This window comes from Macaca thibetana, chromosome 19 (assembly GCF_024542745.1).
Source record: "Macaca thibetana thibetana isolate TM-01 chromosome 19, ASM2454274v1, whole genome shotgun sequence".
In the NCBI taxonomy this organism is placed as follows: Eukaryota; Metazoa; Chordata; class Mammalia; order Primates; family Cercopithecidae; genus Macaca; species Macaca thibetana.
In genome coordinates this window covers 35,116,969-35,139,415 of record NC_065596.1, presented here as the reverse complement: position 1 = coordinate 35,139,415, position 22,447 = coordinate 35,116,969, and the positions used below count along the sequence as shown (strand labels likewise).

The 22,447-nt window shown below is 50.2% G+C and overlaps 1 protein-coding gene across 8 annotated transcripts in view; it reads right to left on the bottom strand.

The window, feature by feature from the left end:
• Positions 1–11,853, bottom strand: part of LOC126943198 (leukocyte immunoglobulin-like receptor subfamily A member 2) — a 75,325-nt gene extending 63,472 nt beyond the window's left edge. For 2 of the 8 annotated variants that reach the window (XM_050771700.1, XM_050771703.1), the window contains exons 1-5: positions 1,774–1,930; positions 1,297–1,378; positions 1,099–1,134; positions 625–909; positions 174–476 (exon numbers count right to left, since the gene is read on the bottom strand). In XM_050771700.1, the coding sequence (XP_050627657.1) occupies positions 174–476; positions 625–909; positions 1,099–1,134; positions 1,297–1,378; positions 1,774–1,785 (718 nt within the window). In that variant the 5' untranslated portion in view covers positions 1,786–1,930. Of the gene's footprint in view, positions 1–173; positions 477–624; positions 910–1,098; positions 1,135–1,296; positions 1,379–1,773; positions 1,931–7,145; positions 7,484–7,624; positions 7,860–8,653; positions 8,957–9,201; positions 9,499–9,723; positions 10,027–10,173; positions 10,459–10,647; positions 10,684–10,845; positions 10,961–11,318 lie in introns of those variants that run through there. The other 6 variants (XM_050771707.1, XM_050771706.1, XM_050771702.1 and 3 more) reach the window with 6 other exon arrangements.
• Positions 11,854–22,447: the final 10,594 nt, after the last annotated feature.

Here is a 22,447-nt window from a genome sequence, read left to right as displayed (position 1 = left end):
ACCCTCCCTCTCCCCCTGGGCCTCACCACTGCTGATCTTCCTGTGTCTCTGACCCCAGGAGCCCTGAGCCCTCTCATCCCAACATCATCCCACCTGGCGCTGCCCTGAGACGCGGCTCCTCCCCACCTGCCCGGAGACTCAGGGAGCTCCAGGCAATGCTGTGAATTTCTCACCTGGGACCAGGAGCTCCAGGAGATCACTGGGTAAAGACCACACATAGGGAGAGCGTGAGTCATAACCATAGCACCGGTACGACCACCTGTGACTTGGGCTCACAGGGACCACGGAGAAGACGGCCCAGGACCAGCCACGGGGATGGAAGTGGGAGTTCAGGCATTGTGGGTGTTCATCTTCTCCTTCCTTACACAGAATGTAGTTATCAAATGCCACCCGTGAGCCACACTGGAGAGTCACATTCCATCCTGAGGCCACCACAGGGCTGAGCAGGGCTGAGAGGGTGGGTTTGCTGTAGGCTCCTGGGAGAGAAGGCGGCACCGTGTTAAATGGGCTCACACCTCCCACATCATCCCCAGGGCTGGGCTGTGAGAGGGAGACGCCCCTGAGAGCCGACCCCCTTCCTGAAGACAGAGCCTGGGGCTGGGACAGAGAGATAGGTCCTCTCACCTGTCACCACCAGCTCCAGGGGGTCACTGGGCTCTGACCACCAACTGTGGCTGTAATACTGACAGCGATACCGCCCTGCGTGTTCCCAGGTGATGGATGCAATGGCGAAATAGCCCTTCTTGACAAGCTCTTGTTGTATTCGTCTAACCCAGGATGCTGGTTTTTTTTCTCTATATAGACGATACTCCTGAACCTGAAGGCTCCCCTGACACCTGAGGGTCACAGGACTCCCCTCGCTGATCATAGACCCTGGCTCAGCCCAGAGAGTGGGCTTGGGAAGGGTCCCTGGAAGGAAATCAGAGATCGGATTCTAAGTCATTTCCTACCCAACGGATCTCAGCTCTTGATGGCAGGACCCTCCAGACGCCCCCATTGGTCAGCCCAGATCTGCTGTTCCCCGTCCCCAGCTGCACGGAGGTGGCCCTTTGTCCCCAGTGAGGAGGAGGGACCTGGAACAGCTGGGGACAGACTCACCTGCCTGCACGTGGGTCCTGGGGCCCAGACTCAGCCCTGGAAGAGAGTTCCCTGTGAGAGATTTGCCCCTGAAGCCTGAGCAGGTCCTCCCCTCCCTGGGATCTTTGTGAGCCCCTGGGGTCTCCTTATACACCAGAGTTTGGCTGTGGGGTGAGGCCCCTCCTAGGTTAGAATCTCCCCTCCCTCTTCAAATCTCACCGAGACAGATCAGGAGCGTGAGGATGGGGGTCATGGCGTCTCCTCCCACTGCTCTGCTCTGCGGATGGTTGAGCCCCCAGTGCTGGCAGGACAGAGAGACACACAGGGTGTGGACACTCAGAGTCTGGGTCATTCTTCTCATGGAGTTTTGTCATCTGCAGACACACAGGAAGTGAAACTGCCCTTCCCAGGAGCCTGGCTCTCATTCCTTTAGAGCTGAAGTGGGGGCAGGCACCAGGCCCTCTGTAGACAGTTCAGATAGAAATGGGGTGTTTCCTGACCCCCAGCCACTGTCTGTCTGGTTTGTCCTCACTTCACTAAGGCCTGGGAGATAGCAACAAATAGAACTGGTGCCTTCCTGTATGTGCCCTTCCTGATCAGGGTGAGCCAAGGCTTTTCCTTCCTTCTCACAGCCTCCCGCAAGGTCTCCCTCCCTCCTTCAGCCTGTCCATCAGCACGGTGTTGTGGGGTCCTTACCATGGCAGTCATCTCTTCAGCCCTGGAGATGCTTCAGGGAAGACACGGGTCCATGCTGCAGGCAGACTCAGATCAGCAGAGACGCACGTGACACCTGACTGGGCAGTCCAGGCTGAGCTGTGTGTGGCAGTGAGCACAGAGGAGAAATGCAGGGAAATAGGGGAAGAAAAGTTGACTTCTCTCTTGGCATGGGATTGTGGGTTTTTTTCAACCAAATAGTCTCCTTCTCAACTTCTCCTTTTTAAAATATTTTGCCGGCCGGGCGCGGTGGCTCAAGCCTGTAATCCCAGCACTTTGGGAGGCCGAGGCGGGCGGATCACGAGGTCAGGAGATCGAGACCATCTTGGCTAACACGGTGAAACCCCGTCTCTACTAAAAATACAAAAAGAAATTAGCCGGGCGCGGTTGTGGGCGCCTGTAGTCCCAGCTACTCCGGAGGCTGAGGCAGGAGAATGGCGTGAACCCGGGAGGCGGAGCTTGCAGTGAGCCGAGATCGCGCCACTGCACTCCAGTCTGGGCGACAGAGCTAGACTCCGCCTCAAAAAAAAAAAAAAAATAAAAAATAAAATAAAATAAAATAAAATATTTTGCTGCAGTGTCCACCCCCACACCTCTGGGAAAAAACCTCTGAGTCTTTCCTGCCTCCTCGGTGCCCCTTGCGTCCTTGGCCGTCCCTCTGCACCTCAATTCCTGGTCAACATTTTGGGAACAATGACTTATGTTTGCGCTTTGATTTGAGGAGTTGAGGAGGGAGTTGATACTTATTTGATGACTGTTTGTCATCCACTGCCTATGTGACCTTGGTCTGTAGTGTCCCATCTCTGAGCCTCAGCTTCTTCCTTTGCAGACTGCTGTCATGAATCCCACTCATCACCGTGGTTGTGGGGTCAGTGGTGCCTGGACATTGGGAGGGGCTCATTTCTGTCTGCTTTCCAGACCAGGGTAAGACCTGAGGTGCTTGGGACATGAGAGGATCTTGGTGTTGGACTCCACAGTCTGTGAAGGTGATTGATGTCTCCACTTAAGATGTCGCATCTGACCCTAATGGAGAAATGTACATCAGGCATTTCTGAAATACCCAGAGCATCAAGGTCATGAGCAGAAAAAGAGTTGTGGAAGTTCTCAAGTGTAGATGGATCAACAACAAAGAACAGAAGCCAGAGATGAGATGCCACAGGGTCCTGGGACCATCAAGGGGTCATTACGGTTGACGTTTCCACCACTGAGTGGAACTGGGAGAGGAATCTCGGGATTTGCAATGACAGTGAGAAGCTGAGGGCTCCAGACCAAGGTGGGAGGCTGCATCTATCCAGCCACACCTGAGGCTAGGGTGGACCCCAAGCAGCCCAGGAGAATTCCCTCAAGGGAGTGCACCAAACCATCCAGTGACAGAGCTGCTGGGATTCCAAAGAAAAAAGCACTAAACACCAGAGTGTTCATAGAGCATTTATTAAGGGGACTTCCGTACTGTAGGGAGTCCTTGTCTCCTTGCCCAGTGTCTACTTGTGGACCTCAAGGATGTGCTTCCACATAGCAGCATGTTCTTCAGATGAACAAGGAGACACTGGGTGTTCTATCCAAGACGTTAACCTAAAACAAAAACAAAAATAAACCCCTAGAGAATATGTCTCGGTAGAGTTGTTTCTTGGGATACACAGGGAATTCGTTTCAGTATTCCCTACATGTACCAAAACCTGATGTACCAAAGCGACTGACAGAGCTGCTTAGAAACAGAGTTCCCTGGTTCCAGAGGTTCAAAGCCAGAGTTGCTGTCGGTCCATTGGAGGAGATGCTGTTGCTGGGCAAGTGTTCTTTTAAGAGCATCTTATCCGAATTCCTGACGTCCTAAAGAATATCTAATGATAAACCTTGTCAAAGCAGGAGATGAGTGAAGGACATGGAAGAGTTTCTTGTAGCGTTTTTTAAAAGTCCTTAGAAACAGTTCTTATCTGAGACCTGGAAGCATGAGCCTCCTCTCCTTCAGGTCTTCCTGGCCCTGTGGGGTCTGAGTTTGACCAAAGTCATCTCATCCTTGCACCTGTGAATTTCCTATTGGGTGTCTGCAGTGAAGGGAGTGGGTTACAAAGTTTAACCTGAGAGTTTCAGGAATTTGGTTCAGGGATGGCTTGTTTCTACCTCTTTAGCAAAAGGGTTAATTTTTCAATGTTTTCTAGAAAAAACCTGAAGTGCTTTATCAGTACCTGGGAATGCTCAGGACCTCAGCTTGGGTTCACTCCTGCAGGTGGAAACATGCACCTGTCCAACCCACAGAGCAGTCATGGCGCTTTGTCTCTCTCTCAGAACAAAGAAAGAAGTGGAGGAGACCGTCGGACCCTAGAGAGACTGGCTCCGCCTCTTCTGTGTTTGTGGACAGATGCTGGGATAGCTCCCCTCAGTAACCCGGGCCACACTCAGCACTAAGCCACCTTCCCGGGTGGACAGGACACAAACTCACTTTATCATTGCTGGACCGGGCATCTCTCATACATGTGTGTGAGGCTCACATGGGCCCTGATGTACTGGGCACAGCACGGAGCTGATTCTTAGCTTGGGAGTGTGGACACCACAGGACATGAGCGGCCACAGCAGTGCCCCCCATCAATTTTCATTGCTGAGTCAGTCCTGGGAGAAAACCTGAATAGAAGATCAATTGTGTAAGAGAAAATCACCCAAAAGGAATAAAAGTCAAACAGTCTATTAGAGAAAAAACAGGTAATTATATAAATGAATTACAAAGATATTTTGAGGTGAAAAATAGTAAATTATATTAACACATTTAGAAATAATTTCATCCAGAACAAGACACAGCTGAAATGATAAATATTATATTGGTGTAGAATATTTACTAAAATTTTCAGAAGTCATCAGAGCAACTTTAGAAATGAAAAAAATAGAAAACATAATCAATGCACACAAGAAACAGAATGAGAAGGGTAAAGAGATATCTCTCTATGGATCACACTTTCAGAATGAAAGAAATAAGGAGTATGTTAGTAAAACTTGCAAAGAAAACAGTTGATGTTTTTACAGAAATGAACAAAGAACATGAGCTTAACACGCACAAATTTATAAATAAAATTAATGTCTTGACCATGGTAGAATGAAAGATATCTAGAATAAATAAAAAGTAATTTTAAAACTACAGGAGAAAATGAAAATTATTCTCAAATGAATGACAAGCATGTTGGGACTGAATTTCCCAAAAGTAAAAAGTGGTGGAAAAAATGACCAGGGGATTAGGCTCAATTTGGGTGAATGGGAAGAGCAGACTTGTGCCTCTCTCCTTAAGAGGAATCAAAATGGTGAGTAAATACCGAAACGCCAAGTGGATCTTCTCAGAGAGCACCCTGGGGCTCACCAGAGAAACATGGAGACATGGAAAGCACAGAGGAGAAAAGCCCAGAGTCGGGAGAGCCTCCTAACAAGAGGAGGGGGTGAGTGAGTGAGAGGCCCCCTAACACAAAAAAGGGATGAGTGTGTTAGTCAAGGTTCTCTAGAGGGACAGAACTAACCTAAAGCCTTTTGATTTGTGATGCTGGGATGACTTTTTCCTCATTTACGTCTTTCGTTATTTCTTTGAGCAGTATTTTTAAATTGTCAGTGTATATGTATTGCATCTCTTTGGTTAGATGTATTTAATTTCTTTTCTTTTTCTTCTTTTTCTTTTTTTTCTTTTTCTTTTCTTTTTTTTTTTTTTTTTTTTTTTTTTTTTTTTTTTTTTTTTTTTGAGACTGAGTCTCACTCTGTTGCCCAGGCTGGAGTGCAATGGCACGATCTCAGATCACTGCAACCTCCACCTCCCAGGTTCAAGCAATTCTCCTGCCTCAACCTCCCGAGTAGCTGGGATTACAGGCACGTGCCACCACCATGCCTACCTAATTTTTGTATTTGGTTAAATGTATTTCTATGCGTTTTTTAAAATATAAATTCCCTTGTTCCCCTAATATACATGTTAAAATTCTGAGACCCATTAGCTATAAATGTGAACATAGTTGGAAATAGAGTCTTTGCAAATGCATTTAAGGTATGATCAAGGGATCATAACGAATTAGGATGGGTCCTACTCTGATCTGACTGGTGTCATAATCTGAAGAAGAGAAGAAGAGAAGAGACACACAGAGAAGAATGGATGTGAAAACAGAGGTACCCAGGTAGACGTAGGCACTGAGAAGATGGAGGCAGAAATTGCCGCTATGCTGCCCCAAGTCAAGGAGTGTCCGGACCAGCAGAAAATAGGACAAGTCATTTAAGAATTATTCCATCAACTGGGCGCGGTGGCTCACGCCTGCAATCCCAACACTAGGATGCCAAGGCGGCGAATCACCTGAGGTCAGGAGTTCAAGATCAACCTGACTAACATGCTGAAACTCTGTCTCTAGTAAAAATAGAAAAGTTAGCTGGGCATGGTGGCACACACCTGTAGTCCAGTTACTTGGGAGGCAGAGGCGGGAGAATTGCTTGAACCCGGGACCTGGAGGTAGCAGTGATCTGAGATTCCGCCATTGCACTCTAACCTGGGTGACGATAGTGAAACTCTGTCTCCAAAAAAAAAGAATTCTTCCGTCGAAACTGCATAGTTCTGGTAACACTTTTCTTATGTTGTACTTAGATTTTTAAGTGAGCCGTGTTATCCCTCACATCAGATATTAACACGTTTGTCTTTTGTGGATATGCTAGGATAACAGTGTCAGAATTTCATTTGGCCTGTGCCGTAACACTGAAATAGAAGTGATCATTGCCTCTGAATTAGAAAGGACTGTAGGTAGATGCATGAGCTCTCAGTGGGATGTGCCACAGGCGCCTGGTGCTCGTTAGTGAAGACAGCTCTGTCCCTTGATTCCCAACCCTACATTCAGTGAGAACTCATTGGCACCTTGATTGGGGCCATGAAAAAAAACTTTATGTCACAGAAACTGGTAGATACCATTAATAATAGCATTTTAAAGACGTCTTTTTCAGAATCAGCATAGCTGTGGTGTCACTTGAAATGTGTGAGTGATGATTCCAAGAGGTGATATTTCAGGAGAAATTACACAGATAGCACCTAAGAAAGAGGGAAGGGCTCATAGGGTCCAGGGAGGGCGTTAAGTCTTCAGGGTGGATTTATCTTTACCTGGTTGGAATTTGATCTGTCGTTGACTTAGTTGGTGGTTCAGGTTTGGATCTCTGAACTGAAGAGATGGCTACTCAGTAAGGGACATCAAGGAGTGTGACAATGAGAAATAAGGAAGACTGTGTTACATGCCGTGGACCAGAGCACGCAGGTGTGCAGAGGTGTGGACACAACGCTGCCTTGTGGGATGGAGCCTCATGTCTGGGGATGGGAAAGAAAGGGGGATCCAGTCAAGGAAAGTCAACATTCATAGACAAAAAAATGTGTCACAGTTTAATGATCTTCTAGGAATCACCCCAGACAGTTTCCCTGCACTCAAATATGGATTCCTGTCTCTAGAAGTGACCAGCAGAGAGTTCAGATAACGTAGGTCCTAGATTGTCCTCCAGAACTTCCTGGGATCATCAGATCTGTCCCTGAGGCTCCACCACTCTGAAGGGTGCATTGTCCTCTCTGCTGTTCACCGGCCGGCTGCATCTTGGGGGCTTCTCTGGCTGTGCTGAGCCTCAAATAGCAGAATCCCGAGGACCACCAGGACCAAGCCAGCCACGCCCATGCGGATGAGATTCTCCACTGTGTAATCCTGTGGGTGTTGGCCTAGGGGTGGTGGACAAAGAGGTCACAGAGGTCACGGCAGGTCAGAATCACCCCGGGACCCCTGGATGTCCACCCAGGGCACCCACCTCCCCTGGACAGTCCCTGACCCTCTGTGCCAGCCCCATAACCGAGAGCATCTCCTCACTCACCAGTCTTGGAGTCTGTCTGGTTTTGTGATGGGCTGAGGGTCTCAGCTGCTCCTGAGAATCAAAACAGTGGAGAAGAGCCCTGAGGCCAGCCTCACTCCTGGGCTCTGCATTCTTCTCTTCCCCTGTGTCTCTTGACATGAGTTTTATGGAGTTCCTCAGAAACCCTTCCTCTGCTGTAGCAGGGTTCCCTCCAGTCTCCTCATTAATTATGTCAGACTTCCTGTGCCCTACAAATCCAAGCTCGGCTCCTGAGTCATTTGGGAGAGTTTTCCTGCACCCCAGGAGCTCAGCATCTATAAGGAAAGTGGTCCCCAGTCCAGAAATAACCGAGACCTTGGGTGCTCTCTGTGCATCCTGGGACCTTGTGTGCTCTCTGAGCCCTAACAGGCTGCAAAGAGCAGGTGCAGGACCACAGAAGCCAATGCCCCCAGAGATAAGAGTCATGGCTCCTGGGAATCCTGCTCATCAATGCCGAACCTCAGACACCTCCCTCCCCTCTGACCACCACGGAGGGAACACCTGTCCCAACCCTGGAGTGCCAGGAAGCCACGAGGACCACACCCTACTGTCCACCCCCCCCTCTGCTGCCCTGAATCAGACCCTGAATATTGGAGGTAGCATTGAAACGAGACTGGAAACTTCTCCTGAGATGGGAGTGGCTGTTTTTCTCATGCATGGGGTCAGGACTTAGAGGTTGGGACCCCCAGAGGCTCTGATTCTGAGGTGGAGACATCAGGAGGGGAGCGGGTGGGGCCTCCGTCTTCCACCCTCAGTCTAATCTCATCTCTGAGGTTCACCCCTGTCTCCTCCCAGCCCTCCCTGTTCTTTACCCTACTGAGACTTCAGGGGTGGGAGCCAGGGGTGGGAGGTCCCGTCTATTTCCACCCTCCCATGGGCTGGACCCTCCCCTGTGGACCCTACCCCCTTCACTCCCCTCTTTCATTATTGTCCCAGAGCTCTGCAGGGGGCAGGGCCTGAGCTGAGCCTTTGAGCTCAGAGAGGACAGGGTCAGGGCCCTCACCTGAGACCACGAGCTCCAGGGGGTCACTGGGGTGAGACAGCAGGTAGGGGTTGGAGCTGAGTGAGCTGTAGCACCTGTAGGTCCCCGCGTGGGCTGAGGTCACAGGACCCATGGGGAATTCAGCCTGGTGCTGCTGAGCTTGGTGCTCTGATCTCAGACGCAGCGGGGGATGGGCTGCCCCCTCCCTGGTCAGAAGGAAAGTGTGGAACTGTCCCCATGACTGACACAGCAGGGTCACGTTCTCTCCTGAGGCCACCGTGGGGCCCGGCTGCACCGAGAGGTAGACCGTGTCATAGAACTGTCCTGGAGAGAAGAAGGATGGATGAGGGGCTGCCCCACCTTGTTCTGAGCTGACACCTCTCCAGGCCTCTCTCTGGGACCCTCAGTCTCTCTGTCTCTGAGTCACCCCATCCCGCTCATACCCTCTCTCTGTCTGTGTCTCCCTCCCTTGGGACCCCCGCCCCTCATCCTGGCCATCAACACCTGGGCTCCCCCAGCAGGGCCTGAGCAGAACCTGGGTCCCTGACTGAACCCACAGGGCTCCTCACCTGAGATCAGGATGTCCAGGGGGTCACTGGGGGCCGACCACTCGGAGGAGAGGTTGTGTGCACCACAGCATCTGTACTGGCCCCCGTGGGAGCCCCTTACAGGGCCCAGGGTGAAGTTGGCCTGGGAGAGCCCAGCCTGGGGCTGCCGGCCAGGGCGCTGGAGGAATTCACGTTCTCCCTCCTTGTATAGAACGAATCTGTCATAGCCGGCATCAGAGCCACACTGGAGGGTCAGGCTCTCCCCAGGGGCCACGACAGGACCCGGCTGCACTGACAGTGACGGCTTCTTAGAAACACCTGGGAAAAGGTGGTCACGGTTTCCAGGAGCGACCCTCAGGCTTCCCCACAAACCCTCCCTCTCCCCCTGGGCCTCACCACTGCTGATCTTCCTGTGTCTCTGGCCCCAGGAGCCCTGAGCCCTCTCGTCCCAACATCATCCCACCTGGCGCTGCCCTGAGACGCGGCTCCTCCCCACCTGCCTGGAGACTCAGGGAACTCCAGGCAATGCTGTGAATTTCTCACCTGGGACCAGGAGCTCCAGGAGATCACTGGGTAAAGACCACACATTGGGAGCACCCGAGATATAACCATAGCACCGGTACGACCACCTGCGACTCGGGCTCACGGGGACCACGGAGAAGACGGTCCAGGACCAGCCACGGGCATGGAAGTGGGAGTTGAGACGTTGTGGGTGTTCATCTTCTCCTTCCTTACACAGAACGAAGCCATCAAATGCCACCTGTGAGCCACACTGGAGGGACACGTTTCCTCCTGAGGCCACCACAGGGCTGGGCAGGGCTGAGAGGGTGGGTTTGCTGTAGGCTCCTGGGAGAGAAGGAGGCACCGAGTTAAATGGGTTCCCACCTCCTGCATCATCCCCAGGGCTGGGCTGTGAGAGGGAGACGCCCCTGAGAGCCGACCCCCCTTCCTGAGGACAGAGCCTGGGGCTGGGACCCCTGAGTGTCCTCTCACCTGTCACCACCAGCTTCAGGGGGTCGCTGAGCTCTGATGAGTGATTGCGGCTGTAATACCGACAGTGATACCGCCCTGCGTGTTCCGAGGTGATGGATGCAATGGGGAAATAGCCCTTCTTGACAAGCTCTCGTTGTATCCGTCTAACCCAGGATGCTGGGTTTTTTTCTCTATATAGATGGTACTCCTGAACCTGAAGGCTCCCCTGACACCTGAGGGTCACAGGACTCCCCTGGGTGATGACAGAGCCTGGCTCAGCCCAGAGAGTGGGCTTGGGAAGGGTCCCTGGAAGAAAATCAGAGATCGGATTCTAAGTCATTTCCCACCCAACAGATCTCAGCTCTTGACGGCAGGACCCTCCATATGTCCCCATCAGTCAGCCCAGATCTGCTATTCCCCGTCCCCAGCTGCACAGAGGTGGCCCCTTGTCCCCAGTGAGGAGGAGGGACCTGGGACAGCTGGGGACAGACTCACCTGCCTGCACGTGGGTCCTGGAGCCCAGACTCAGCCCTGGAAGAGAGTTCCCTGTGAGAGATTTGCCCCTGAAGCCTGACCAGGTCCTCCCCTCCCTGGGATCTTTGTGAGCCCCTGGGATCTCCTTATGCACCAGAGTTTGGCTGTGGGGTGAGGTCCCTTCTAGGTTAGAATCTCCCCTCCCTCTTCAAATCTCACCGAGACAGATCAGGACCATGAGGATGGGGGTCATGGCATCTCCTCCCACTGCCCTGCTGTGCGGATGGATGTGGCCTCGGTGCTGGCGGGACAGAGACACACAGGGTGTGGACACTCAGAGGCTGGGCCCTTCTTGTCAAGGGATTTTGTCATCTGCAGCCACACAGGAAGCGGAACTGCCCTCCCCAGGAACCTGGCTGTCATTCCTTTAGGTCTGAGGTTGGGGCAGGCACCAGGCCCTCTGCAGACACTTCAGACAGAAATGGGGTCTTTCCTGACCCCCAGCCACTGTCTGTCTGGTTTATCCTCATCTCCTTGAGACCTGGGATATAGCAGCAAATAGAACTGGTGCTTCCTGTGTCTGCCCTTCCAGATGAGGGTGAACAGGGGCCTCCCCTTCCTTCTCACAGCCTCCCCCAAGGTCTTCCTTCCCCCTCAGCCCGTCCATCAGCTCAGCGTCGCGGGTTCCTTACCACGGCAGTCGTCTCTCCGGCCCTGGAGATGCTTCAGGGAAGATGCAGGTCCATGCTGCAGGCAGACCCAGGTCAGCAGAGACGCACCTGACACCGGGCTGTGCAGCCCAGGCTGAGCTGCGTGTGGCAGTGAGAACACAGGAGAAATGCAGGGTCTACCGTGGTGGCTCACGCCTGGAATCCCAGCACTTCAGAAGGCTGAGATGGGAGGATGGCTTGAGGCCAGGAGCTTCAGATTACCCTCGGCCAAATAGCAAGACCTTGTCTGTAAAAAAAAAAAAAAAAAAAAAAGCAAAAAAATTAGCCAGGCATGGCAGCTCACACCTCTAGTCCCAGCTACTCAGGAGGCTGAGGTGGGAGGATCACTTGGGCCTGGGAGGCAGAGGCTACAGGGAGCTATGATCACCCCTCGGCATTCCAGCCTCGGTGACAGAGTGAGACCCCGTCTCAAAAGGGAAAATGCAGGGAATAAATAGAATAAAACATATTTGTTCTGTTTCTTGAGTGTGTGTTTCCTTCCTACCAAACAGTCCCTCCCTTGTACTTCCCCTTTTTTCTTCATTGCAACATCACCCACCCCCCTGGGAATGAGGCTCTGAGTCGGTCCTGCCTCCTCAGTGCCCCTTGTGTCCTTGGCCGTCCCTCGGCACCTCCGTCCACGTTCAGGATTTTCAGAACAGTTTGTTAGGTCTGTAATCTGATTCTGGGGGAAGGGAGCTGATTTGTGTTTAATTCCTGATTATCATCCAGGGTTTATGTGACCTTAGACATTAATGTCACCTCTGAGCCTGTTGTCATGAACCCCACTCATCACAGTGGCTGTGGGGTCAGTGGTGCCCAGGACACGGGAGGCTCAGCCATGGTGAATTTCTAGACTAGTTCAGACCGGAGGGTGGGACAGGAGAGGATCCTGGTCCAGACCATTCAGACCGGAGGGTGGGACGGGAGAGGATCCCGGTGTCCGGTTCCACAGTCAAGGAGGATGTTTGACGCACCCACTCAAGAGCCGACATCGGCTCCAAATACCAAGAAATGCTCCTTGTGACACGTCTGAAATATGCAGATCACCACAGCCACAGGCACAGAAAGAGAAAGAAAAGTTCCCAACATTGAGACGCGTCCCCATCAATGAACAGAGTTCAAAGCTGAGTGGCCACAGGTGTCCGGGACCACCCAGGGTCACTAGGGTGGAGGTTCCCACCTCCGTGTGGGACAGAAGAGGAACCCCGGGTCCTCCCAGGCAGGAAGGGGTCAGGGCTCTGGGTGGGGCTGGAAGCTGTGGCTCCCCCTCCCCTGTGTGTGTGGACAGGCGCTGGGGGGTCTCTGCTCACTCACTGGAGTCCACACTCAGCTCTCAGCCCCTCCCCTGTGTGTGAGAAACAGATTCAATCCACGGTGCTCAGACATGGGCGTCTGCCCCACAGGTGAGTGTAAGGCTGGCGTTGGTCCCATCCCTGCTGGGCACAGTCTTGAGCTGACGCTAAGTTTGGGAGAGTGGGGCAGGAGCAGCGGCAACAATCCCCTTCATCAGGCTGATGCCTGGACAGCCATGGGAGGACCCTTTATGAAAGGCCAGGTGTGTGGGAGGAGAGCCGCCCCACAGGAATGACAACCATATGAGGGAAAAATAGGCAGTTGTTGAAATGCATTAGACAGATATCATGGAGGGAGTTCAAGACCAGCCCAGCCAAGACGGTGAAACCCCATCTCTGCTAAAAATAGAAAAATTAGCCTGGCATGGTGGCAGGGGCCTGTAACCCCAGCTACTCAGGAGGCTGAGCCAGAGAATTGCTTGAACCTGGGAAGTGGAGGTTGCAGTGAGCTGAGATCACACCACTGCACTCCAACAGAGTGAGACTCCGCCTCCAAAAAAAAGACTAATGATTAAGCAGTTCAGAGGGTCAATATTATCAGATGCTTCAGAGAATTCCAGGCTGAGAAATAACAATAAAAGCCAAGCTAATTTTTCCAATGATTTAACTAGTTTTATATCTGCACCATACATTTCAGTTCACCTTTCAAGTGTCTTCATAAAATCAATTAACTAAAATTAATCCATTAAATATAAATTAGAATAAAATACACTGAAGCTTTTTTTTTTTTAATTATACTTTAAGTTCTAGGGTCATGTGAGCAACATGCAGGTTTGTTACATACGTATACATGTGCCATGTTGGTGTGCTGCACCCATTAACTCATCATTTACATTAGGTGTATCTCCTAATGCCATCCATCCCCTCACCCACCTCCCCACAATAGACCCCAGTGTGTGATGTTCCCCGCCCTGTGTCCAAGTGATCTCATTGTTCAATTCCCACCTGTGAGTGAGAACATGTGGTGTTTGGTTTTCTGTTCTTACAATACTTTGCTGAGAATGATGGTTTCCAGCTGCATCCATGTCCCTACAAAGGACACCAGCTCATCCTTTTTTATGGCTGCATAGCATTCCATGGTGTATCTGTGCCACACCCCTGGTGGGGAGGCAGGGATGCAGCCCACCCCAGTGTGGACGTAGCAAGCCCAGGCTGGGCTCTCCCAGGCCACCTTACCCCCTGGGCCCTGTGAGTCACTCACCCACGAGATTGTATGAGTGTGTGTGCATGTTGTATGTGTGCATGTGTGTGCATGTGAGATTGTATGTGTGCATGTTGTATGTGCAAGTGTGTGAGATTTTGTGTGTGCATGTGTGTGAGTGTGAGGTTGTATGAGTGTGTGTGCATGGTGTGTGTGTGTGTATGAGTGTGCATGTGCATGTCTGTATGTGTGTGCATGTGTGATTGTGTGTGTATGTGAGTGTGAGATTGCATGAGTGTGTGTAAGTGTGCATGCTGTGTGTGCATGTGTGTGTGTGTGAGATTGTGTGTATGAGTGTGCATGTGCGTGTGTGTGTATGCGTGTGTGTGTGCATGTGTGTAGACGGCATGGCACAGATGGTCACGAGAGGTGCCTGGCTCTTCCACCACGTCACCGTGTTGTTGGGGAAACGCTGAGTCGAGGGCTCTCCGACAGCCAGCAGCAGCCTCCGAGATTCTGTAAAACCCTGCCCAGCCCCTCTCTGCTCAGGGCCAGGCAGCCTGGGCTATGGCAGTGCCAAGGCCCTTGGATACATCCCCAGACTGCCTGGAAAAAAGATGTCCACTGGCGGGAAGAGACAGACAACGCTGGGTCCTAGCGACATAGCGCCCTGCAGCTTTAGTTCTTTAAAGGACGTTCTGGTCCTGGCCGGGCGCGGTGGCTCAAGCCTGTAATCCCAGCACTTTGGGAGGCCGAGACGGGTGGATCATGAGGTCAGGAGATCGAGACCATCCTGGCTAACACGGTGAAACCCCATCTCTACTAAAAAATACAAAAAGCGGCCAGGCGCGGTGGCTCAAGCCTGTAATCCCAGCACTTTGGGAGCCGAGGCGGGCGGATCACGAGGTCAGGAGATCGAGACCATCCTGGCTAACATGGTGAACCCCGTCTCTACTAAAAAATACAAAAAACTAGCCGGGCGAGGTGGCGGGGCCTGTAGTCCCAGCTACTCGGGAGGCTGAGGCAGGAAAATGGCATAAACCCAGGAGGCGGAGCTTGCAGTGAGCTGAGATCCGGCCACTGCACTCCAGCCTGGGCGACAGCTCAAGACTCCCTCTCAAAAAAATAAATAAATAAAAATAAAAAAAATAAAGGACATTCTGGTCCTGTGGAGGATGGGACGGCCCTACGCAGGACCAGGACCCTCTGCTGTCCTCTCACCGCAGACCCGCACCCTGTCCCTTGTCCCTCAGAGTCAGGACGTGAGTGGGTGGGCATCTCTCAGTAGAGCCTGAGCTGCGGACGTGGACACAGCAGAGTCCACTGAGCATCATCAAACTGACGACCAGAATGAGTGACCGAGGCAAAAGTCTCAATCAACGGAGGCTTCTTCTTCTTCTTCTTCTTCTTCTTCTTCTTCTTCTTCTTCTTATTATTATTATTATTTGAGATGGAGTTTCACTGTTGTTGCCCAGGCTGGAGTGTAACGGCGCGATCTTGGCTCACTGCAACCTCCGCCTCGGGGAGTAATCCCAGCACTTTGGGAGATGAGGTGAGCAGATCACCTGAGGTCAGGAGTTCAAGACCAGCCTGGCCAACATAGTGAAACCCTGTCCCTAATAAAAGTACAAAAATCAGTCAGGCGCAGTGGCTCACACCTGTAATCCCAGCACTTTGGGAGGCCGAGGCGGGTGGATCACTTGAGGTCAGGAGTTCAAGACCAGCCCGGCCAACATGGTGAAACCCTATCTCTACTAAAAATACAAAAATTAGCTGGGCGTGGTGGCACATGCCTGTAATCCCAGGTACTCGGGAGGCTGAGGCAGGAGAATCGCTTGAATCTGGGATGCGGAGGTTACAACGAGCCGAGATTGTGCCAATGTGCTCCAGCCTGGGCAACAGAACGAGAGTCTGTCTCAGATAAACAACAACAACAACAACAACAAACCCAAAACATTACAAGCACCCATTATCCCAAATCTTCTTAGCAAATTCTCACAGCGCACCTTAGAGCTGGGGAGTAACCCAGCTTTTAAAGTTGAGATCATTGAGCCTCCACCCACTGAGGCTGGACTCCCAGACTCAGCGTTTTGTGAAGAGTTGTGGTTATGATTCCAGCACAGCCACGCACCTGGCTCCAAAGCCTGCACGGCCACAGCTGCAGCATTCCCCTGCCCTGGCCGCGTTTGTAGACAGCGCTCCAGGTGAAGAGTGCCTACAGCCAGGGCGGAAGCCCTGTTGGGTCAGGAGCACCGTCGCTCCATCAGAGTTCACCAGCAGCAACACCATGGACACGCTCTCATTGCTGAAGTCCAGCCGCGATCGTGGGCAGACACTTCTCAGCTTGTGTGAGCCCTGGGATTCCTGAGGTGGTTGCTTTGGAGCCTTTAGTCCAGCTTCTCCCTTGTTCCTGGGGAATGGTTGACCCCATGCCCTAACTCTGTCATTCTGGAAGTTGGAAGTTTCTACTTCACACAGTTAAAGATAAATTCTCTAAATATATAAACACCATGGCCCAATTCTTCTGGCAAAAACAAACAAGCACGCACACCCACAAACATCTTTCCAGACACGTAAGCAAAATCTGCAATTACACGCTCCTCGCGTGTTTATGCAGTGTAACCTTCATTTCCGGCAGGTCCTTGCTCCTGTGTTTCTCTGGGAGGCTTAAGGCAACATAAATTTTTTCTCTCAGCGTTGTGAAGCTAAAAATCAAGGTGATGGCAGGGCCAGGGCCAGCGCTCTCTCTGGAGGCTGTCAGGGAGAACCCTCCCCTGCCCTTCCCAGCTCTGGGTGGCTGTTGACATTCCCTGTGGCTCCTTCAGACGGAGAGATTAACCGATGAACAGATCCACAGGAATACAGGTAAATAGGTAGGCAGGGAGGATAAATCAACGACTGAATTCACAAACTCTGCAGTATTTGACGTGTCAGATTCCATGATTTTTCCTGTTTTCCAGCTAAGTTCCATGAGACCTGTAGACAGATTTATTGGTACAATTTAGTTGAGATAAGTTATCTGCCAGGAGGTGATGGATGGAGCTACAATATAATTACATATTTGACTAAGCGGCTCTTTAACTTGTAATTAAACCCTTTCAAAAATTTTTTTAAAAAAATGCATGTTAGACATTAAAATGACCATCTGATTCCTAAGCTGAGTTATAAGGTTGTTGAAAGAGAAGTGGATACAGGAATCCCAGGACATCACAAGGAGAGGCTGCTGGAAAGAAAACAGCTCTGAAAGAATGTATCGTATCTCTTTTAGGTCTTCAGAGTCTACGACGCTTTTGAGAGCATTTGTTGACAATATTTTTGCTGACGATGTTAATAACCTGTTAAAAGGTTATCCTTAGGAGAGATACTGAAGAAGTGGGTCTCCATATTCAAATGACCCAGAGAAACCCCAAGAGGAAGATTATTCATTAAAGTGGTATTTAGCATAATGCCGTTGAACCTGACTATATCTAGAAGACACACACACACACACACGCACACACAAACTCAACCCGATGCACAACTAGTAAACAGCAAGCTCAACTTTCATGTGGTTTTACACTTCAATGCAGAACCAGAGGTGTTTGTGGAAGGGATCTCTGTGGGTTTCCTGTGAATGCAGAGGAGGAACAGCTGTGTGTGTGTGTAATGAGCACTGTAATTTCTAAAAATATAACTCACTGTAGGCAAGGTATTTGAAGACTCACTGTCATTACAAAATGTTCCCAAATCTGGTGGCTCACACCTGTAGTCCCAGCACTTTGGGAGGCTGAGGCGGACAGATCACGAGATCAGGAGATCGAGACCATCCTGGCTAACACGGTGAAACCACATCTCTACTAAAAATACAGAAAATTAGCCCAGCGTGGTGGCGGGCGCCTGTGGTCCCAGCTACTCGGGAGGCTGAGGCAGGAGAATGGCGTGAACCCGGGAGGCAGAGCTTGCAGTGAGCCGAGATCGTGGCATTGCACTCCAGCCTGGGTGACAGAGCGAGACTCCGTCTCAAAAAAAAAAAAAAAAAGTTCCCCGATCTGCCTCTAATGATTAAACATGACTGAAGTCCTAGATTTGCACACACACTTCCCTGAAGCTTAGCATCACTCAGAGTTGCGAAGAGGCACGTCAGGTAACCTGGGCGATTCACAGTGCGTGGTGGGCCTGAGACTAAGCTCAGGTATCTAAGCAGACTTAAATTAGGAACTTCGTCCTTCTTGCACAGGAAATTATGGTTTGGATGCTCAAATATTCTAAGTCAGAGAATGGGAAAGGAAAAAAAATGGGAAAATCGTCATGATTTTTTTTTTCATTTTTTTAGTAATACTTTAAGTTCTAGGGTTAAGAAAATGTGGCACATATACACTATGGAATACCATGCAGTCGTGATATTTTTAAAAGTTAAAAATATCAACTCATTTTCTTTTTTTTTTTTTTTTTTTTTTTTTGAGACGGAGTCTCGCTCTGTCGCCCAGGCTGGAGTGCGGTGGCCGGATCTCAGCTCACTGCAAGCTCCGCCTCCCGGGTTCGCACCATTCTCCTGCCTCAGCCTCCCAAGCAGCTGGGACTACAGGCGCCCGCCACCGCGCCCGGCTAGTTTTTTGTATTTTTTAGTAGAGATGGGGTTTCACCGTGTTAGCCAGGATGGTCTCGATCTCCTGACCTCGTGATCCGCCCGTCTCGGCCTCCCAAAGTGCTGGGATTACAGGCGTGAGCCACCGCGCCCGGCCAACTCATTTTCTTTTTAAAAAATAATACAAGCTAGTAAACCACAAAAAAGCTCAACATAAAATAAAAGCAACCATCATGACTTGTATTTACTGAGTTGGTGGATAAGCAAGAATTAGGACCTGGCTCTGGGTAGCTGGGAGTGGAGGTGCTGAGAAGAGAGGTGCACCTTGCCCACGGTCACCCCTGTCGTGCTCTGAATACCTGACGCTCCAGACTGGACCCAGCAGAAGAGACGCTGACGGAGAACCCCTGGATCACAGAGCAGCATGGTGACCCGAAACAGAACAGGGGACTCATCCGTCCTCAGAAGTGATTCACATGCAGCACGTGCCCTGGCCCACGTCCACAATCCAGAAACAGAACCAGAGACTCATCTGCCAGATGAATGTCCAAGGGGCTGCTCGGGGAAAGGCATTGAGGCTGTTCTGGGAAATATCAGGGGAACCCACCCCCAGTAGTTAACATGGGTTCTTTTCTATTTCCCTAAGCGTCTCAGCTGGTCTGAGAAATAAATGGAAAGAGTTATTAAAGAGAGAGAAATTTTAAAGTTGGGTGTCTGGGGGGAGACATCGCATGTCGGCAGGTTCTGTGACGCTCCCCGAGCCATAAAACCAGCAAGTTTTTATTAGCAATTTTCAAAAGGGGAGGGAGTGGGTCACAGAGATCACATCCTTCACAAGGTAATAAAATATCATAAAGCAAATGGAGGCAGGGTGAGATCACAGGACCACAGGACAGGGTGAAATTTAAGTTGCTAATGAAGTTTTGGGCATGCATTGTTATTGATAACATCTTATCAGGAGACAGGGTTTGAGAGAAGACAACCTGTCTGACCAAAATTTATTAGGTGGGAATTCCCTCCTCCTAGTAAGCCTGGGAGCACTACAGGAGACTGGGGCTTATTTCACCCCTTCGGCTTCGACCATAAAAGACAGCCGCCTCCAAGGGCCATTCATAGACCTACCTTCAGGGCGCATTCTCTTTCTCAGGGATGTTCCTTGCTGAGAAAAACAATTCAGCAATATTTCTCCTATTTGCCTTTGAAAGAAGAGAAATATGGCTCTGTTCCATCCGGCTCACCGGCAGTCAGAGTCCAAAGTCTTATCTCCCTTGTTCCCTGAACATTGCTGTTATCCTGTTCTTTTTTCAAGGTGCCCAGATTTCATATTGTTCAAACACACATGCTCTACAAACAATTTGTGCAGTTAACGCAATCATCACAGGGTCCTGAGGCGACATAGATCCTCCTTATTTTACAAAGAAGATGACGGGATTAAGAGATTAAAGACAGGCATAGGAAATTACAAGGGTATTGATTGGGGAAGTGATAAGTGTCCACGAAATCTTCACAATTTATGTTCAGAGATTGCAGTAAAGACAGGTGTAAGAAATTATAAAAGTATTAATTTGGGGAACTAATAAATGTCCATGAAATTTTCACAATTTATGTTCTTCTGCCGTGACTTCAGTCGGTCCCTCCATTCGGGGTCCCCGACTTCCTGCAACAGGGAAACAAGTGAGATGCATGTGCACTGCGATCTCTATATGTGGCTCTTATGTGATGGGACAGAAGCTGATTGGTGTTGCTGCCTCAAGGTTGTCAGTGCCCTTGACTGGAGGACAAACACCAACCACACCATCCCTGGATGGACAGACAGGTATAAAGACACAGAGTATACAGGGGTTCTGCAGGAAGCATCTGCAGTTCACCTGGTTCAACAACCCCAGTTGCCCCACAGTTGAGACCAGCCTGGTTGGTATCATGCAGGTGACTAAGCCTTAAGAAATGTTGAAACTGGGCCAGGCACGGTGGCTCACGCCTGTAATCCCAGCACTTTGGGAGGCCGAGGTGGGTGGATCATAAGGTCAGGAGTTCAAGACCAGCCTGGCCAACATGGTGAAACCCCAGCTCTACTTAAAAAATACAAAAATTAGTCCAGCATGGTGGCATGCACCTATAATCCCAGCTACTCAGGAGGCTGATAGAGGAGAATTGCCTGAACCCAGGAGGTAGAGGTTGCAGTGAGCTGAGATTGGGCCACTGCACTCCAGCCTGGCAATAGAGCGAGACTCTGTCTCAAAAAAAAAAAAAAAAGTTAAAATTGAAGCTGGAAGTCATCATTCTCAGCAAACTAACACAGGGACAGAAAACCAAACACCACATGTTCTCACTCATAAGTGGGAGGTGAACAATGAGAACACATGGACACAGGGAGGGGAACATCACAGACCCGGGCCTGTCAGGGGGTGAAGGGAAAGGGGAGAGAGAGCATTAGGACAAATAGCTAATGCATGCAGGGCTTAAAACCTACATGACAGGTTGAAGTGTGCAGCAAACCACCATGGTACGTGTATACCTATGCAACAAACCTGTACGTTCTGCACATGTAGCCCAGAACTTAACGTAAAATAAATAAATAAGAGTACGACATGGGAGTTTTGAGAGAACTATTAATTTTTTGGTTATCTCAAATTTAAACCTGTCAAATGTTTGTCAAGAATTTGAAGTATTCAAAAACTAAAAGTAAAGACAGTAAACATAAAATCAAAAGGAAGTATAAAGGAACACGGAAAAATGGACAAACCGGGAGAGTAAGTGCAAACAGGCTGGGCACGGTGGCTCACGCCTGTAATCCCAGCACTTTGGGAGGCCGAGGCAGGCAAATCACGAGGTCAGGAGTTCAAGACCAGCCTGGCCAACAGTATGAAACCCCCTATCTAGTAAAAATACAAAAATTAGCCGGGCATGGTGATACACACCTGTAATCCCAGACACTCAGGAGGCTGAGGCGGGAGAATCACTTGAACCCAGGAGGCGGAGGTTGCAGTGAACTAAGATAGCGCCATTGCACTCCAGCCTGGGCAACAAGAGCGAAACTCCATCCCCCCACCCCACAAAAAAATGTTCGAACAATTCTCGTCCCAAATAATTATGAAATTTATAATTTCTCAGGGCACGTAAAGTTTCTTGATAGAAAGGAAAATGAAGAGCAAAACCCTCTTATGCATAGAAAGTTGGTTGATTCATTTTTCCACCAGATAAATGTTGAAGCCACACTAACTATGAAGTGTAGGAACATAGAATACTTGAATTATCTAATCAGGTCCCATTTATCATTGGTTGTAAATCACTTTTAAAAATGCTCACTTTTGACCAGGGCTTGGTGGCTCATGCCTGTAATCCCAGCACTTTGTGAGGCCGAGGTGGGTTGATCACCTGAGGTCAGGAGTTCGAGACCAGCCTGGCCAACATGGTGAAATCTCGTCTCTACTAAAAATACAAAGAGTAGCCAGGTGTGGTGATGGGTGCCTGTAATCTCAGTTACTTGGGAAGCTGAGGCAGGAGAATCACTTGAACCCGGGAGGTGGAGGTTGCAGTGAGCTGAGATCATGTCCCTGTACTCCAGCCTGGGCCACCAAGAGAGACTCCGAAAAAATATATATATGTTTATACCACTCGCTTTCTGTTATTTTTGAGAGGATGGTTTACATCGTGGAAGCAAAATTAAATTCATTTCTGGCTCTCATAGTTTCCCTTTAGCATCAGTTGACTCTGCGACATAACCGTCCCGTGTGCAGAGGCTCAGAGAGAAGACAGGTTTTGGTCTTTTACTTTTACCCAGCATATCAAAATGAGATTGCTGCAGAACCAACCTAGCTGTAGAATATGCAATAGTAAGTGTAGGGCCATCATGCAAATAGCCAGGCTGGGAGTGTGCCTGCCATTCACCCTCACATCCACTAATCAGCATTTGTCTCTTAGCCCACATATCCCAGACAGTGGAGGAAGCATGATCCTCCCTTTGGCCCAGGGAGACAGAGAAACTATTTCTGGGTAACATTAGAGGATCTCTGATGTTTGCTCCATGCTCTGCTCCCTGGAAGGGTTGAGT